Raw genomic sequence first — 18,811 nt, 5'->3', positions numbered from 1 at the left:
TGCACAATCTTTTAAGTATTCCAATCGTACTTTTCAGTGTACGAGCTCTGAATTACTCCAAATTTGCAGTGTTTCTGTACGTACACTTGCTCTGTGTGCATAAAAAGTTTCTTTTTTCATGTTTTTGTGACTCTTTTCTACAGTTGGCGGTAGCTCAAGAAATCCTTGCAAAAATGGCCTAGTGCCCTCGTGTTCATCGCTCCAACTCTATAACGGTGTCTAAGTATTTACGCCATGCGTGGTTGCACGCGATGGGCCGAATGTGTTACTGCCTGTAGACGTTTCATGCGTCGTGCAAATCATTGTATTAGTGCACTGCATTTTGTTACTTTCTGGCATCATTGACATGAAATATTTTGTTTGTGCTTTTTCACTTTTCTATCGTGTCATTTGAAGAAATGTAAATAAAACCTAATTTATACTTTCCAAATTTAGTGTCTTAAAGCTTCAGCCTAAATATGCCTTGATCAACAGCGTGCAAATGTTATAAACACAGAACATTTCTCTTAAACTGATGTAGTTTTTGACAACAAGTACAACAAGAAAGTAACTAAAGCATGACATGATTTAAAACATGACAGTTTTGATTTCGCTTTACAATTACAAAGTCATAAGATAACAAAAAATACACGATGCGAACATTAAACGATGACATGTCGCACACAGTGTTAAAAACATCGCTGGTAAAAATATCAACATAGAACCTCGGACCGAGAAAAATATTTACGACGTCTAAATAATCAATATCTTCAACCCTCGTACATCACGACAGGAAAATCAACATTAAGCCGAGGTATGTTCAGCTTAACCTCTCCCTGCACCAACAGAGATTAAAATTACCGTCAAAGTTCATTAAAATTTAACCCAGAAGTATAAACTTAACAATTTTTTTTTGGTGTTAGAAAATGAACAATATAACCAAGCACAAACTACCAACCTGTTTCTTTAGCCCTTTCGTGATTCGCTTAAACTTCACTTTGCCATTTGTTCCTTTCACCACTGTTTCGCGATAAAATTCATGAGCTAGATGTCCATCTTCATCAAAATAAAGAGAACTGAAACACAACAAATTAACATCTTAAGATTTTGGTGACAACGGAATTGCTGTAATTTATTACTTGTATGTCATATGAAGAACAACATCAGGTACGTAAATAATGTGATGTTGTACTGTAAATAAAATTGAGGCAAGCTTTACAATTTCTATTCAGCGTAGATCTTCTGGCTCACATTTGCATTATCTTTAGCTGACTTTTACATAAAAACTAAGAAATATTATTAACTTCATCAAAATGAAATTGTCACTAAAACTACACAGGGCCAGAACGAAAATTTCGAACACTAAGCAGGAAACTTATGATCAACATTGTAACAATCTTATGATCCCCAATAATTGGGGATTTTTTCTTCTCGAAATAGCAAGCTACAGGCCAGTTTGCCCAAAATTCATATTCAAACAAACACAATTACCTTGAGTGTGTATACACAAAGGGGGCTCCCTTGAACGCAGCAAGTGCTGATTGTTTGTCTATGGAACCCGAGCCTTCAGCGTTGTCATTGGATGTGCCAGTAAAATAATCAACACCTTTTTTTAACAGTTTTCCAGTTTGAGATCCCATCAAATAAATATCTGTTGGCAGCTAGGCCTTGATTCCAACACGAGCATAATACAAAGAACTTTTCATGTAGGCAACTTAAACTGCTGTAAAATTATCAAAATTTATATTGTGCTCCTTGAGCGATCAAGGGCCAGACTGTGGAGTATGACAGGAGAACACCCGAGATTTTTTGGTCGAAACGGTGTTGTACACTGGGAAAAGAGCAATTTCAATAATAAAAGAAGTTACATTTTTTCTCTGTTTTCTATTATGAAAGAATGCACGTTGCCAACTACAATTTCCACAAATGCTCGGGCCACGAGTTGCGGCGCATACTGGCCAGGTTGGAAACATACATACATGGCACTTATCGACGAGATCTCGTGGTGCTAGACGACCAAGTGCAAAATGGTGCATTAGATGAATTTTTCAGTCTGTACTGAACACTAGCCTTAACACAATGCTTGTAAGCCCCCTGTTTTGGTGAATAAAAAAAGAAACATTTGAGTGCACCAAGCACTGAAGCATGGTCTTGAACAATCTTGAGGGTGCCGTTACCGTGCTTTCCACTATAGCAAACTGGTTGCTTCTTTGCACGCCGAAAATTTTCTTATGCACCCCCAAGATCTTATCGAAAACTGTAGTCTCTTGATTCTGAGCGAAGACTGCAGATTGCACTGAATAGCCGACTTGCAAACTATGGCTGTTTTCAGCAAGATTTTGGGTGCACTTAAAAACCAAAATTGACACAAACTGAGCACTGAAAGTGCGCACTTAGATATGCAATTACACAGCACTGTACACAATTTGACTTATTCAATCTTTAAATCAAAATTGAGTGCACAGAGGTTATGTCAAAGTCATTAAGTGCAAAACAACGCACCTTAAGTTTGACACTGAAGTTCATAAAAAGCGGTTTTGCGTGCGCTTATGCTCATCTGTGCGGTCTGGATGCATTAGAAAACTCTTCAACGTAACTCATGTGGTATGCACTCTGGGGCAAACTACATAAAATAACAAATTAAAAATACATTTCGGCCTAGGCCTATACGCTACATGAACTGGCGGCTGAATAAGGTTCAATCAAGTTCTAAAGTTTAACGGTTTTAACGCAATAACTCCTCAATAGTCAATACTCGATCTTGATAGGGAGTGCGAGAATAAATGAAAAACCCGTCATGAAAAATCAGGCCCAGAACTAGGCAAGGCCCATGTGGTTCAGGCTCCAATGAAAAAAGATGGGCCAACAAGCAATACAAAGAGACAAACCAAGTCCAAATTTTCTAGAATTCTTAATTTCTGGCCAGCTGATTCATCTATAGAAATCAAACAAAGAATCCAAAAACATCTTATGTCTGCTATTTATAAATGTCTTATTTACACTCAAACTCAGATTACAAACATAGTACAGGCCAAACGAACGCACTTAGATATGCAATTACACAGCACTGTACACAATTTGACTTATTCAATCTTTAAATAAAAATTGAGTGCACAGAGGTTCTGTCAAAATCATTAAGTGCAAAATAACGCCCCTTAAGTTTAACACTGAAGCTCATAAAAAGCAGTTTTGCGTGCGCCTATGCGGTATGCCAAATTGTGCAGTCTGGATACATTAGCCTATACCCGATTCACCGAAGGTCAATATGGCAAGCAGTGCAAATAAGCCTAATATACCAAAAATGTTAAGCTAACTTCGATTTCTAAAAAAAGGTCTTTTTTGTTTGAATATGACAAAAACGGAAGATCACAGTGAACTTACTGTTGAAAATTGCAATGGTTGCGCTAAGACATGTATGACAAGCAGTGTAGGTTATTTTTTCCATGCCTTACTAACATCGTACTATCGTACTTCTGTATTATCTTGTTAACACTTATACTCAGTTTACAAACATACATGGCAAATGAAAATGGTATATCATCACGGTTGTAATATAAATTGCTTAAAATCATTCTTTTAAATATGTGATGCTTCGGACTCTTGAAAAAGTATTTGTGTTAAATAAATGTTGTCAAAATAAAAGGAAACAAAAATCAAAGTATGCAAAACACAGAATTACCTTGAAGAACATTTAGTTAATGATGTAATGAAAATTTTGAATAACCGCCAACCAAAATTTGCTGCCATTTTGATCGACGCTTGTGCGTTGGTGCAGGCAGCAAACGTTTTTTAGTAAATAGTTAGGGTACGGTCAACTGTTGATGTTGACTTGACTCGATTAGTTGATTGTTGTCTGAATAAGGTGATATATTTTTAATGGACTAATATGGTTGGAAATCTTTATCTTCAGGCTGAGAAAAGTCTTCTGCTCATCGCTCGAGCACCAGGTACCAAACCATCTTTCGCTAAGACACAAACATATTTTATTTGAATTTTTAAATCAGTTATATCGTATCGCCCAAATTTAGAACTGTTCATTAGAACAAGAGCAGGTCTCTTTCATACCTCGCTCAAGGGTTTGGCGGCTACGCTTCACATAGCTTTTATATTTTTATTGTCTGATGTTTGATATTTGTCGCTACAACGATTTCATTTTTTTCTGTTGTGACAGCTTTTTCTAAAACGTTCATTCATTTGGTCAAATCTTCTCTTCAAAAGTGCACGCGCACTCAGTTTTAGTTTTACTTTGATTGTTGTTTTAGTTAAAACTGAGTTACCACACCTTCCTTTTTAAAGGCGTTTGGAATGAAATAAAACTTTATCTGTTAACCCCGCCTGTGATGCTGGGGAACAGTCCCTTGCTAGAAGTCAGATGGCGACGGAGATCTACCGCACAACCGAGATGGATCAATGATGGGAACAGCATATCACAACCCGAGATGCGCCAATAGATATCTTAGACGTAAACAATAAATATATATATAAGATATCTATGGATACGCCACAAGGTTATTAACAATGGCTCGCATATTTACGAGCCAGGCACGATAACCGCTTGGGTTTCAAGCCAGCTTTAACGTGATTTGTTGCCAAGTAAATATAACATTTTTTAACTATTACTTCTATTTCGAGCTGGTGCAAAGAGGTTTCTTTGAAAATCTTTCCAAAATTGTGTATGGTGTGTTTAATACTCAACATCGCATCGCATCTTACATTTTTCTCCATTAACTGTACAGGGCGAAAATTACAATGTCAACCGTTATAGCCCAACATTGAACAGGCTCACCAACAATTGATGAGCAGAAGCGAAGTAGCAAAGCCGCAAGTGCACGGGCTTAGAACATGCAGGATAGTAATAACACAAATATGCTATATGATGGTAGCTTTGCAGCGGCTTGGGTGATCTTTGCTAACAATATTGCGCAATCTCTTGCAATGTGTTTTCTAGCTTGTGATTAAATTATGAATATGTTTTGTTTGGAAAAAGCTTATTTCAATTCCCCATGCACCTTATACATTATATACACTTTTAAAGGCTTGCACTTTTATCAGTGACCAGATGAGAAGAGAGAGATCACTGACTGAATATCGGTCGGACTCGGTGAACACGAACTCTCGTAAAACTTGCAGAACTGCAATTTTCAAGATGCGACTCACTTAATAATCTTGCGTTAAAACGTGCACATAATTTCAAATAAACGCCTTCACAAGTACAAGCATATACGTTTCAACTGACAGCAACAGTGTTAGAGTATTTTAACAGCACGCAAGGGCTGTAGACTTAGGTTCTTTTAGCAGGTTAATCTAGTGAAGAGAAACCATTTGTGCCTCAACAACCTTTTCAGGTCAACATAACCATCAAACTCACAACTTAATTTAGTTATAATTTAATATAATATCAATTAATATTATTAATTCATATGATATAATGTCAATTTCATTTTATAAATAATAATTTCATTGCAAAAATAGTCAATGACGACCACAAGATTGGAATAAGATCGTCATTGGGTGGAATGAATATGAAACTCTATTTAGTAGAGAATAGTCCAATAGTCGAGAACCTAATACTTTGATTGAAGTTTTCAGGTCTTTTTCAACTTATCTTAGTGATGATATTATTTTATTCTGAATAAAACCATATGCCTGTTTTTGGCATGACCGTAACAATTTCCAATAAAACCTTCCAAAGCTATGAGTAACCTGATCCTTATTACTAACCAGTTTTTCCGGTTGTACCAACCCTGTTGTTAAACTCGGTTGAGTTAAACAGAAGATATCAGTAGCTCGATGCGATTATTAAAATCTCAATCCCATCACTGAAATGAATTTGCCGAGGATACGGAATCACTATGCAGCTGCACTAAAGAGCGTTAGTATGTTTCACAACGACACAGGCTTTGATTTGTGCTTGACGATGATACGGAAACAACTGAATAATAGCTTAAGCGTAAAACGATGATGCAAACGAGCGAAGATCAGACCAAACCATTGCTAATTACAATTATTACTTTTTACATTTAATTGGCCTCCAACAACTCAAGTTACTTAAAAAATAAAAGAAATTTCTTTAGGAATCACCATCAATTAATCGCAAGCAGGCCTATATACATGCAGCACAGTTCAAATGGCCATTAAAAGACATTTGTAAGGTTTCCCGAAAAGGGCAAAGTGAGTTGTGATTAAGGAAATGATAATAAAAACAAACAACCGTACACTAATGTGAAGGTGTCGTCAAACGTCGACTCTCGCAAACTGAGGCTTAGAGAATTTCAAGCACCGAGTTCATTTCGCTTTTCGCTTTTCGCTTTTCGCTTGATCAATTTGTGGGATATTTAGAAGAAATGTGCAAGGAGGCGGCATTTGAACTTCTTCTGGCAAACGCCACAGTTGCCTTCTCTCTAAACCGGGTGGTAAGGAATCCATACGCCATTGGGTTGAAGCAGCTGTGAATCCAGGCTAGACAGAAGGCGTAGGAGTAAATTATCTTGATTTCATCGCCGAAGAGGATGGATGTATTGCCAGACCAAAAAAGGATTGCGAAAACGAAGCAGCAAGCTTTCTCAGGCAACCATAGGACAAAGAAGGAGATTACAATGCAAGACGCCATATATGTCACCTTGCTTTTACTCACTTTTCCACTGATAAGATTTTTCCGCACGGCTTTCACGATTTCATGGTACAAGACACAGAGTGTAGTAAGTGGAAGCAAAAATCCCATAACGAATTTCACGAAATTGATCGCGCCTAAGATTTGCAACCCATTCGGATTACTTTCCGGTACATAGAAATCACACGACATAATGTAAACAGTATCGTTTGACGTATAGTTGTGATAACTTTCAGGAAGAATTTGGATATAAAAATGGTCAGGTAAAGCAAGAAGCGCAGCCGAACACCATATACTAGCGCAAACGATGACTGTCTTTCTGCAAGTTCGGTATTTGGCGAGACTAAAGGGATGTACAACCGCCATCCAACGTTCGATTCCCATTCCTGTAACGAAATATACCCCAGCGTACATGGTGAACGTCGCCCAATAGTAAGTAAATGAGCACATCGATGATCCGAAAATCCATTTATTATCGTTTAAGATTGTCTGAGCTATGAATGGTGTGGAAAGAAGAAACAAGGTGTCCGCTGCCGCCAAATTGACGAGGTAAATCGTCGACGTGCACCAGCTCTTGGTCAAACGAATCAACACGAATAAGACGATGGAATTTCCAATGAGTCCAATTGCCATGATCAGATAAAGCAAGACGCCCGCAGGATAGATGGGACTAATCATACTTAATGAATTATCTTTAAAACGTGACGCCTATGCTGAAGAAAGCGGATGTTTTTTAACCTTATACTAAAAACAGAATACCCTTCTCTTTTGTATACGCACTAAGTCTTCTAAAACCCCTCACGTTACTCGAGCAGATAGGATAGTAGATAGATAGCAGATAGTTACCGGTTGCATGAACAAGTTATAAGTTCGTTTAACGTTCTAACGCTCTTAGACTTTTGCCTGCTGGATTATGTACAAAACTGAAATATTAGTTCTAATTAAATTGACTGTTTTTACTGTATTTGGCATACTGCCATTCCTAAAATGTAGCCTTATAGTTCGCGCATTATTGACGGTTATGTGCTCAGATGCAATGTTGGGTCAGTTCAAAACTAACCAAGTAGCTTCATCGCGTCAAACCAGGTTACATGTTGGTAGTGCGGACCTCAACTTCCTATTATGTTTAGCCAATAGTGTTGCAAAAACCATTTTCTATTGCAGCATGGCTTCTAAATCTCTGGCGATGCTTCAGAACGGAAGTTGACTCAGACACAGATGGATTAGCTCACCGAAAATTTTGGAAAATCTGCTACTTTCTCCTTAAGCTGATGTGACGTGTTACATGCACGAACGTCTTGGTGGAAAACGGCAGAGGTGGTTCTAACCTTCAATGGAAAGAGGCAAGTTAACCCATGGGTTCTCAAGCTATGGGTCGCGTCCCAACGTTGGGTCACCGTGCATTATCTGTTGGGTCGCTAAGAATTTCTTACATGACTACCAGGTTTTGTTTTTAGTTTTTAGCGTGCTTGAAACTGCTCATAAACGCTTTTTGGACATTAACCAGTAAAGCCAACCATTCTTGACAATTCTAATAAAAGCGTATGTTGTGTCTTATTAAACGCTTTATGACGAAACAACAAAGACACGATGCATCCGTCCTTTGAGATGATGCATTCAAAAAGTTTAGCCTCAGTGAACTGGTAGGATATCGTTCGATGTTTAATTTGCTACATACCGTAGTGTCGTGTATTGTGATTTTGCGAGACTTAGTACTGAAGACTAAGTGATATTTTCTGAGTGTCTGAGGACTCGCGGTTAATTACAATCCATTGATTTGTGATGTGGTGTAACTTTTGGGTCTCGAGCACCCAAAATGAAGAAAAATTGTTTTGGGTTAAAAAAGATTGAGAACCCCGCCTGCTTAATGGTTTGGACTAAAGAAAGATTCGTTTTACCTTAACACTGAAACCTAAACAGCTAGGACCGACTCGAGCTAAGTCGAGCATCAAATATTGACTGGAGCTAGGTCAAGTCTTAACAAAAAATGGCTCGAATCATTACGACTCTGGACTTTTCAATTTAAGTTAAAGTTTCCGAATTTTATGAGATTGAAAGCTTCAAGCTCCAACGCTTCAAACTTCACCTCAGTGTCTGTCAAAATTTTACGGCAAATTAACTTTTATTATAAAAGCTGCAACGTTAATAACCAACTTTATTAAGTTTACTCTTCGGACCGTTCAAAATTACATTTTCTGACATGACACTTAAAAGTCGTCCATTCTAGGAGTTCTAACTAACATGGCTGCTCTGATGCATTGTGACAAATAATTGGGCAGTCACTCTGATCCTGAACATAGGCTCGATCAGATATTCACCGCGAGACAACTCTCCTGTGTAGACAACTAACCCAATTCTACTATACCAGTAAAAGATTGTCCATTCAAAATTAGGGTTACAGGACCTCTAGCGAGATAAAAACTGGGTAAGTGATCCTAAAAAAAGATGGATTAAATTGGATATCTTTACCGGAAAAAAGGCAGTTAATAAAACAGTTAGCAAAAGAGTTAGTAAAAGAGCAGGTTTGTCCTGTAAGTTAACGGCAAACCGTACATTTCTACTCCTAATGGGACATAAATAATACGCTATACGGAAGACGTGAATTCATGTGGACAACCTATTAGCTAAGTTAATGTGTCCAAATTGTATAAGAGAATTATCATGGATTGTTATGGCGTTGACAATGCTTCAAGTTACAATCTTCAACATCGAGTTTTTGAAAGAGTCAAACATTTTCTCCCAATACCTTGGAAAGAAAAATGAGAACGATGATTGTGATGTCACTGAAAGTAAATATGAACACCACGAAAGGGATTTAGTGAATTAAACTTGACGTGATTGTTGTCATTGAAGTGAGATGAACTGAAATTTTAGTTATCAACAACGTTTACTTAAATGTTAAGAGAACATTCAACCGCGATGCCTGTACTGCTGTGTAGACGTGTTTAGCTTTTACCATTTTGAAATATACAATCCTATAGTTAACTGCAGGTCTCTTCGAACCAGAACTAGAAAAAGGCCGGTAACATTTGGCGAGCACGGCAGGACCTGCAGTTTCAAAACGTGTATAAAGAAGTGATCTGGACCGAGTTTTATCCGCGATGAATTTTTTTATCCTCCCCCGAATTTTTAACTTGGAAAAAGTTTTAGATCGTTTTTATCCACGTTTGAAAGTTTCTGCGACAGTGTGGACGCAACAGCAGCTGCTCGAAAACATGCTTTTATGCTGAATTTACCAGAAGAGGTTAAGTTGGAAATGAAATGCAATGGTGCAAAGTTAGGCGCCATGAACTATGAAGAACTTAAGTCCAAAGCTAAGGAAGTTGCTTGTTGCTCACTTCGATGTAACAAGGCCAAACAACAGCTTGTACAAAGAACCCAAGCATTGGGTGAAACCAATCGAAGTTACTACAACGCCTTTGTCAATTTGGGAGCAATTGCATACCCGAAACCGGAAAATGAAGGTGCGAAGAATGACGTCTTGTATAACGCTTTGATAGCTGGACTGCGTAACAAACATGAAGCAGAAAGGCTGGTCACGTGCAACATGGAGGTACAGCGTCCAAAGTTTCTAGATGCTGTCAAAAAGTTATTAATGATGGAACCTGCGCATGTGAAACAACACGTTTCCAAAATACAACCAATAAAGCGAGTCCCATCAGCTTGCGAGGAAATGAAACAAATGATCCAGGATCTGCGGTGGGAAGTTGACACCTTGCGTGAATCATTATCGGAGATATCGCGGAGGTCTCGTCTTAACCACAATCATCCCTTTCGCCCCCGGGAATCACGCACGTGTTTTGCATGCGGAGAAAGAGGACACATCAGTCGATATTGTCCTCAACGCAACCGCCAGGGAAACGCCAACGGGGCGGGCACAGGTGTCCGCCCCTGAATCCATCACCACAACCAAAACGAGAATTGGTTACTTACAAGATACAGACCGTCTCTGCAGAACAGTATAGGTACGTTAACGTCGTCATTAATGGTAAACCCTTGTTTGCGCTTGTTGACACTGGTGTATCAATTACCGTCATATCACATTTGGCTTTCCAACAATGTTCCGCTCAAGATTTAAAAGACTGCCCTTCAAATGTTCGATTTCTTGGCGCAAGCGGAACCGTTATCGCGATGGCAGGAAAATCAAAGCTAAATTTCAGCGTTGCCGGAATAGAGGCCACTCGCGACGTTTTTGTTACGGAGAACTTGTCGGAGTCTTGTATTCTGGGTTTGGATTTTCTTCAAGACCATAGTTGCATCGTTGACTATGACATGATGACACTCGAAAGGCTGGTGGAGGAACATTACCGCTATTGAGAGAACCAGGTATTTTGCACAGTTCATTATTGCATTAATTGAGTCAATGCTTATCCCCGCGTTTACTGAGGTTGTGTTGCCGTGTAATGTTAAACGCCCGACAAAGTCGAAGTCTAACGACGTTTTTATACAGAGATCTGCAAGCCTACTAGACAAATACGAAATCTTAGGCGCAAACTACGTAACAAAAACCAAGGACAATTTGGTGCCAGTTATACTTGCCAATTTTACGAATAAGAGCAAATACTTTCCGGCTGGGACAACTGTTGCAGATTTAATATCAATTGTTGGAGAAAATGTTTCGTACATTAATGCCTACTCATTATGTTGTATATCGGAAGAGGTTGACGAGCCAACGACCGATGATGACGTGTCGTCTCTCATTGAACAACTGCATCTAAATGATCTTAATTTGTCAGATGTTGAGAGGGAAGCTGTAATCGAAGAGGGCAAGCTGCTTTTTCACTGTCTAAACGTGATTTTGGCAAAACCGTCGGTACGCTTGAAAAATTACCGAATAATTCTATTCAAAAACTTATAGTTGGTCCCGGTACTTTTAAAGCGATAAATTCAAAATTTTGAGAAGCATTTTTTCTAAATTTTATTTTAGTTAAACTTTGATGCCAATTTTTAGCGTTTATTGTCCTTTTCATTAAATTATACAACTATGTCTAATAAAATCGCTTGTTTGGCTGTTTCTCTAGAAAAATTTAAACAGATTCGATTTGTTTTATAATTTTAATTTATAAGACTAACAATCTATGAGTCTAACAATTAACCCCGCTGGATATGTTAGCAATATTCTTGCAACATCAAATTTAAATTACAACAGCAAATTTCAAAACAAAACCTTAAAAACTGGGGAAGGAGCAAACACATAAAAAATACTTAGTTCATGAAAAGCAAAAAACATCTGTAAACGTTTAAAACAACTTTTGCTTGTGTAGACCGTTCATTTATTCTTGTTAACATGCTGGTTGTTAACATGCTGGTTGTTAACATGCTGGTTGTAAACATGCTGGTTGTTAACATGTTGGTTGTAAACATGCTCTTGTTACCATGCATGTTAACATGGTTATTTTAACCTAGTAAAGATAAATAGATATCGATATGAAGTTAGTTCGTGAAATCCACAATAGCCTCAGTTTTGATACGCGGGCGCACAAAAATTGTATCCTGGAGCCGTTTCAGGAATGCTCTTCGACGGTGGACGCAAGCTGTTACGCCGCAAGTGATGTTCTTTCATCAGTATCTTTTTCTTCATCTTCCGAAGAACGGAATTCGTTTTCATCCACCATCTTGTATCTGTTAATGGTGAATTGAAAGTGCCCATTGAACGTCAGGCAGCATTTTAACGTAAGATTTGTGCGAGGTACTGTTAGTGGCTCAGGTCCTATTGTGTGAGCTCTTGTTTTTAAGAAAACTGGACAACCTCTCACCCCCTGGCTAAGAAGACAAAGATCAAAGCTGCTACCCCGATCAATCCGGCAAAAAGAAGAAATTCGTGAGCTTGCCGATCAATGGCGTGCGTCTTCGCGATCAGCAACACGATGACACTTCCAAGTGATACCAGGAGCAACCAGAAGCTGGAAACCACGGACTTCATAGTCGGAGGAGCCTAACGAACAATAACAGTGAAATCTATGCCTTCTTATCGTATTAGAGGCAGATGTATAGGCCTATGTGTTCAAGCAGCAAAGAAATAAATGTTAAATAAATGTTAAAAAGAAATATTCAACGGCAGGCCAGCAACAATGCTTTGCAATTTTCGCCGCGCAGTCCCTGCAGGGAGACTGCAGACTAACGTGGTAGTATGACGTAATAACCTTGGTTTTAAAAAATCTTATCTCGCGCGCCCTTCTTTATCAGGATGATCTCTTTTAATTGACTAAACACCATTCACGCGATGAATCCTTGCAATAAATTTTCACAACCTCAATCGGGAAGTGTCTCCAGCAGCAGTGGTAGCACTCTAGCTGTATTGGTGAAAGATACAGTGTATGCTCTATTTTCAAATAAAGTTTATATTGTTCGTGCCTGCGTGTAGGAAAATTCCAATCCAGTAACAGAAAGAAAAACCTCCCCCACAGTTAAGACGAAGAACTGAGGAATCATCCAAGCAATATTGATGGTGTTTGGATTAATGTCATCCAGTTGTCTGCGTCCTGGAGCAAATTCCACAGCTCCAAGACCGCTCTGAAAATTGCAATATTTGAATTCAGCTTTTTGTCACAGGATTACCATTAACATTATTGTTGCATAAACTGGTTTTTAGCCAAGTAAAACTTAAAGGTTCGTTTCAGCTCCATATTTATGCGAGTTCTAGGCTAAAACTTACAGACTGTGAATTCAGAATGACTGAGTATACGCCACCAGGCAAACTCTCCACGGTCCCATTGTACACTAATCTTTGTCCTCGGCTAGAATCGTTGATGTAAACTCCATAACTCGTACTAAAAATTTTAAAACAAAGAAAAATATTTACAAGCTGACATAAATGTAAATTTTTTCTCAGATATCGAAACTTTAAACAAAGGTATAAAAATAAACTGTTTCAAACGCTTACACTCTAAGCATTGTGTTAAGTAGCAAAGCTTACAATCCTTTGTCAATTTCAATTTCGCTTGATCGGTGCCCGGGTTTTAAATCGAACATGAATATTGAGCTATTTAGCGCCAACTCGCGGCTAGCATCCACGTTGATGAAAGTAAAGATGGATTTTCCGTTCTCGAGTTTCCTTGTTGGCATAATAGACTGTGCGAATACATAATTTGAACATGAATAAAATATAATAATCGTGGCAGTAAATTGTAATTACCGAGTATAAGGAACTCCCGTTACCGCCAATGATGACATCAGCAACAACTCCGTCATCTCTGGCGATGTCCAACTGATGCAAAAAGCTTCCACCACAAGAGCTGATATTGAGACTCACGCTTGTGTTCCCGGGAAAGAAATTGGACTTGGTGTCGCTGACCTGAAAAAGCATAAAGGTGGTTTAATTGCAACAAAGAAAAGAGAATTGCAAGCACATAAAGCCATAACACTAGGCTGTTTCTGAATGGTCAGCACACAGCAGAATACGAAGAAATCCCAAGCACACACACGCATTGAAACAGCAAAGTATTTTTCAAGCTGTTCCACTTGCGATGCAACTCACGTCATTCGATCCAATTACGAGCCCATTAAAAACTTCCGACGATGATTCCAAGTTGACGTCACAAGGCCCAACATTGATCAGTCGAATTGCAAATTGATTCGGGGCAGGAACAGACGTCATGCCGGCCTGCAAATGACGTCAGTAATTATAGAGCCTGGCTGGTATATAGCGTAGTAATCAACTGCACTGTTGTACCGGGAGAGTCAAGTGCTAGGTTAGTGCGGGCTGGGCTATTGCAAACCATTGGTCTTATATGACGTCACGTGCAGCCTTGTGACTTACGTCGATGTTAAACTGCAAAATGGCGGCACATATGAAAGAGACCCCGGCCAGAACGAGTCCAACGGCCATCCGACGAATCGGGGAGAAATTTATCTTACAATGACGTAACAATGGGTACAGGGTGGCTTCAAACAGTGGGATAAGGGTCACGATCAAAAGAGGATTTATGACGTCAATCTGATCCGGCTTCACTTGGTAACTTCCCTGGGCATAAAATAACAATTTCTATAAGAAATAAATTCCGATACTTTGTGTGTCCATCACCACTAACAAGGTGACACTGCATTATACGATGTCGATGCGCAACAACAACTCACCCAATAACCGTCCAATTGAAGAGCTTGGAGCGTCCATCTGGAGCCCTGCTGGTCGAAGAGCGCCCAGAAGAATGGAAGAGGGATAAAGAGATATAAGACTCTCAGCACGTACTTGGTGTCGCGTTTCAGTCGTTTCTGTTTGGGCAGCGGAAAAATTGACCAAAAGAAATCTCGAAAAACTAAGTTTTAACCTACCGGTGCATCGGCGTAATCGATCCAGTGTTCTTTCTGGACGCTATTCGCTTTCCTTGCAAGCCAGCGATTCTTGCACGCGGAGTAAACGCATTTGCAAAACTTCCAGAAGACGCTGCCTTCCGGTTGTACTCTGGTATAGAACTTGGACCCGGCGAAAAATAAGACTAAACAAGTGTAATAGAGTTTTAGGCGAACACAGTCGAAGTCATGCTTTCCCATAACTCTGCATCATTTACGCAATCTGGTGCTGTACATTGAAGGCGTGAATCCTTGGTCGGTTTAGTCGCGATTTTGCTTGACAGGTCTTACAACACTTTGCTTCAATTACCATAGCGCTATTTCTTTCTTAGTCTCCAGATCCACAAACTTGCTACAAGACTTACCCACAGCCAGTAACATAAGAGCTCCTGGAACACCGAAAGCAACGGAGAAACATTCTTGGAATTCTGGACCTTCTTCGCCTGGATAGCAATCAAGATCGGCTCTGAACATCGGTGTCAGCCATTTAGAGATTAAAGCACCACAATTGATGGAGAAGTAGAACATGGCAAAAAACTGACTTCTATAGTGTGTCTATGAAAAAATAATAAAACAACACTTACCGGTTCATATCAGCAAGTGAAAGGATTTACAAGTCAGACAAAATTAGAGCAAATGCATATAAGCTATATATCTGCACTTATGAGCGCGTTTCAAGCAGGTGTATCAAGAATTAGAGCATATGGTTCTAATCTATTCCAGTAGTATCCAAAGTTTGAACTGTATGGGCCACATTTCACATATTCTTGTGACTTGATGGGCCGCAAACAACTAGGCTTAAGCTTTATACCTTAAATTTTCTGTTTAAACGCCTTGGCTGTATTATTTATTTTCTCCATTTTTAATATTTAAAACTGGGAAACCTGATTGAACTAACCGCCAGTCATTTCACACAATTAGATTCAAGTGCAAAATGGGTCAAGGGTTTCAATTAATTGAGTTTCAATTGATTGGTTCCTAAATCCAACGTTGGCAATCCAACGTCTACATAACCTACTTGTGCGAATCGCACTTTGAGCGTTCCTGGTTTAAGCTATCAATACATATCTGAATGAGATTAGGGCATAATTTTTTTGCAATTATTGTCCGTAGAACAACTGATCAAACCTGATCCAAAGTAAATTGGTCACCGCCAAACGTGGATACACAGGGTTTGATCCCACCAGTCCCAACTGCAATCAGAAATAATCCAAGCATTGACAAGCCTCTACAAAAAGAGAGAATGACACGGTCATGAACTCATAAGACTTATCAAACATGTCTATTCACTGTTTCTGCGCGCTACGTGCATGCTTTGCGAATTATACAGTGTACGTATCAAGGATTTTTAGCATTGAGTGTTAAGTTGGTTGGTAGAAGTAATAATGAGTTAAGCGACCACAATGTACCGGCATAGGTCTAATTTAGTTATTGGGACCGATTTTAACACCCAGACGACAGCTGTTTAAAAAATATATTTTACAAAATATTCAAAAACATCACAATGCAAATATAACGCAGGTCAGCAATCCATTACAAGCATCATGAGAAACTTACATGTGAGCTCCACGGCTAGGGATGTACGGAATGGCAGCGAGGGTTTTCACACCGTGACCGATAACATAGAAAATAGATAGAAGAGCGATTGTTTTATATTTCCCCCAGTATGAGTCGGCTATTATCCCGCCAAAGATGGGCATGAAATAGGCCAACATGGTGAAGGCGTGAAATATTGACGTCGCGGAATCGTCGTCGAACCTCAAGTAATTCCTCGCGTAAAGAACAAGAACAGCTGCGTGAAAATAAAGTTAAATTAATTTATGATAACCGCGTGTAGGCGCATAGTGGAAAATGGGTTACAGCAAAATCACAAAATCTATATAAAGATTGCAAACTGCGACCTTCGATGCATCTCACAGTGGCATGGGCGATGTGTTTACAGTCAAAATATACAAAACCGATGGTGGCTGAATCGTGATAACCAAATAGCCAGAAAAATATAAAACAGAACATAAGGTGGCACTCTATAAGATTTATTACCATATAGCAGGGGTGGGCAAATTTGTTCAATGAAAGAGTCACTTGCGGAAAACTATAAACACCAGCGAGCCGCAGTTTGCCCACTCCTGCTCTACAGTCTATAGTCTATTTTCTTCTTTTATTTTTAATTTTCCTAAACGAGCTTTCGGAAGCATCAACTTGTTTCTTCTGGTGTATACTATAAAGAGATAGCCAATAGAGATTCTATAAGAGAGCATTTTACGTCTGTACTCTGTTAATCGCATTTTTTGTTGTTTTCGGCTACCTGTCGACTACACGATAAGAAAACATATAACAGGTAAGTTATCACATTTTAGAACCGTTGTATACGGCGTTTCAAAATTGTACACCTTGTTGCCAAAATTGCCAGTTGTTGTACATATAATTAAGAGAATACATTTCATTTCAAAGCGTTTTGTTTTAAAAGGTAAAAACACAACTCCTTTGTGCACCCTGTACTTTTGGTACGTATACGTTGTGGCCAAACGCAGAATTTTAAACCCACTTTTTAAAACTTTTTGGCCCTTCCGCTTCAACGCTGTCGTATACACCACTGGTCACATGCGTCAGTGGCCATCAACCGGGAAAGAAAAAACCAGAGCGGTATCGCAAATCGTCACTAGAACCCTACTGTAAAAGGTGACGTGTCCTGAGGGCTACTTTGTGTTTTCACAGGAATAAGCGGATCAGTGCCCGTCGAAGGCGTAGAATTCAGTCACTTCTCCAAACTAGGTTGGGTGTTTCTTACATGGCGTCCAAGGAAGATTTTTTAGGTTTAAAGTTAAATTAGAAATTGTCGTGTGGCGGCTACTTGTTAACATCTTAACTGAGTAAATAATTTTTTACGTCATATCCTGCAACAATCTTAAACAACTGCAACAGTCACGTAATAAAAAGTGCAAATAAGCGCTACGACGTAGCTTTTGTGATGGTGCTTCTATCTCTATTATTCTTACTTCTCATTCCATAAAAGGAAAATCTTTCGCAGAATTCGTTGCCGATGATGAAGAAAACATGTTTGGGATATCCGCTTTTGTGGACCTGCCACCGAGAACAAATGACACTAATCAATTAAAAATCGCTTTTTACTTCGAAGTATAGGTTTCATTCAGTTTATTTTATTGAGTGTTATTCAATGTATAGGTAATACGAATTTGCACAACAACACATGAGAAATATACAAACTAAACGCGTCAGACAGGTTCAAAACTGACGGTAAATATTAAGATGACACAAGAATGACATTAAGGCCATTCGGTACAAGGCTGCGTTTCAGTTCTACTTAATTTTTGTTTAACACCAAGATGCTGACTGCTTCGGGCAAAGCCGTTGCAAAGCCCAGCCAAGTGCAAGGGCTTTAAAGCTATCGCAACATAAAAGTTATTGTAGGAGATGATGGCTCATTTATTCCGGTCTCCACATATTTGCTTACCTTGACTTCTCCGTTCTTATGCGCGTCCTCATTCAGTTTGCGAGTGTCTGAAGCGTCGTCGACCTTTTCAAGCTCCATGTTGTTAGGATGATCCTATACCTTGACCCCAGCAGCCCTGAAATAACCCCAATTTTGTAAAAGAGTTCCAAATTACGCAATTTCGACGATTTCTTAATTTATTTCGATGCCAGCAGGTTTCCTGAATTCTAACCTTTGACCCTTGAACATAGTTTAAATTTATTCTAAATGAATGAATTCATTTAAGTAATTAGGAAATAGCATTCTTGCAGAAACATGCTATGTGCTAAGATTTTTGTTTGTAATTTATGCCATCATTTGCTTGCTTGCTAACTTCAGACCTTGCATACCTTGCAGCTGTGGTAAAAGTGAAATTTTATTTGTGTGAAGCAAATTCATTGCACGGCTGCCCGCAATGCTGATAATACCTGCTTGTACGGTGG

General features: G+C 39.0%; 3 protein-coding genes across 4 annotated transcripts; all 3 read right to left on the bottom strand.

The window, feature by feature from the left end:
- Positions 1-500: 500 nt before the first annotated feature.
- Positions 501-1,936, bottom strand: LOC143459217 (tumor suppressor candidate 2-like). Its single transcript, XM_076956261.1, has 3 exons — positions 1,471-1,936; positions 938-1,055; positions 501-815 (listed from the first exon to the last, which is right to left on the bottom strand). Exons 1-3 carry the CDS (start codon positions 1,617-1,619, stop codon positions 750-752), a joined length of 333 nt encoding a protein of 110 aa, XP_076812376.1. The 5' UTR covers positions 1,620-1,936; the 3' UTR covers positions 501-749.
- Positions 1,937-5,501: 3,565 nt separating this feature from the next.
- Positions 5,502-7,311, bottom strand: LOC143459718 (somatostatin receptor type 2-like). The gene has a single exon (XM_076956966.1). It carries the CDS (start codon positions 7,265-7,267, stop codon positions 6,299-6,301), a length of 969 nt encoding a protein of 322 aa, XP_076813081.1. The 5' UTR covers positions 7,268-7,311; the 3' UTR covers positions 5,502-6,298.
- Positions 7,312-11,599: 4,288 nt separating this feature from the next.
- LOC143460877 (solute carrier family 15 member 1-like) lies at positions 11,600-18,605 on the bottom strand. Of its 2 annotated transcripts, XM_076958543.1 has the most exons (15): positions 18,351-18,605; positions 17,875-17,959; positions 16,436-16,670; positions 16,007-16,106; positions 15,244-15,433; positions 14,861-15,024; positions 14,666-14,800; positions 14,349-14,552; positions 14,067-14,192; positions 13,725-13,883; positions 13,506-13,660; positions 13,245-13,359; positions 12,944-13,102; positions 12,346-12,524; positions 11,600-12,211 (listed from the first exon to the last, which is right to left on the bottom strand). In XM_076958543.1, the coding sequence occupies exons 1-15, from the start codon at positions 18,426-18,428 to the stop codon at positions 12,127-12,129; spliced, it is 2,169 nt and encodes a 722-aa protein (XP_076814658.1). In that variant the 5' UTR covers positions 18,429-18,605; the 3' UTR covers positions 11,600-12,126. The 2 variants fall into 2 exon arrangements, with proteins under 2 accessions (XP_076814658.1, XP_076814659.1); XM_076958544.1 differs by lacking the exon at positions 17,875-17,959.
- Between the last annotated feature and the right edge of the window lie 206 nt (positions 18,606-18,811).

This window comes from Clavelina lepadiformis, chromosome 5 (genome assembly GCF_947623445.1).
Source record: "Clavelina lepadiformis chromosome 5, kaClaLepa1.1, whole genome shotgun sequence".
NCBI lineage: Eukaryota > Metazoa > Chordata > Ascidiacea > Aplousobranchia > Clavelinidae > Clavelina > Clavelina lepadiformis.
The sequence above is the reverse complement of the archived record's forward strand: the minus strand, read 5'-3'. Positions and strand labels throughout refer to the sequence as shown.

Excerpts from the sequence above, each read along its gene's own strand:
- LOC143460877 (XM_076958543.1), bottom strand. The coding sequence starts at position 18,428 with ATGGAGCTTGAAAAGGTCGACGACGCTTCAGACACTCGCAAACTGAAT. Across the intron at positions 14,801-14,860 it reads TCGATTACGCCGATGCACCG|AAACGACTGAAACGCGACAC; the intron begins GTAGGTTAAAAC and ends CTGCCCAAACAG. Across the intron at positions 13,360-13,505 it reads ATTGAAATTGACAAAGGATT|TACGAGTTATGGAGTTTACA; the intron begins GTAAGCTTTGCT and ends TAAAATTTTTAG.
- LOC143459718 (XM_076956966.1), bottom strand. The coding sequence starts at position 7,267 with ATGATTAGTCCCATCTATCCTGCGGGCGTCTTGCTTTATCTGATCATG.
- LOC143459217 (XM_076956261.1), bottom strand. The coding sequence starts at position 1,619 with ATGGGATCTCAAACTGGAAAACTGTTAAAAAAAGGTGTTGATTATTTT. Across the intron at positions 1,056-1,470 it reads TTTGTGTATACACACTCAAG|TTCTCTTTATTTTGATGAAG; the intron begins GTAATTGTGTTT and ends GTTGTGTTTCAG. Across the intron at positions 816-937 it reads CGAAAGGGCTAAAGAAACAG|GGAGAGGTTAAGCTGAACAT; the intron begins GTTGGTAGTTTG and ends CTGTTGGTGCAG.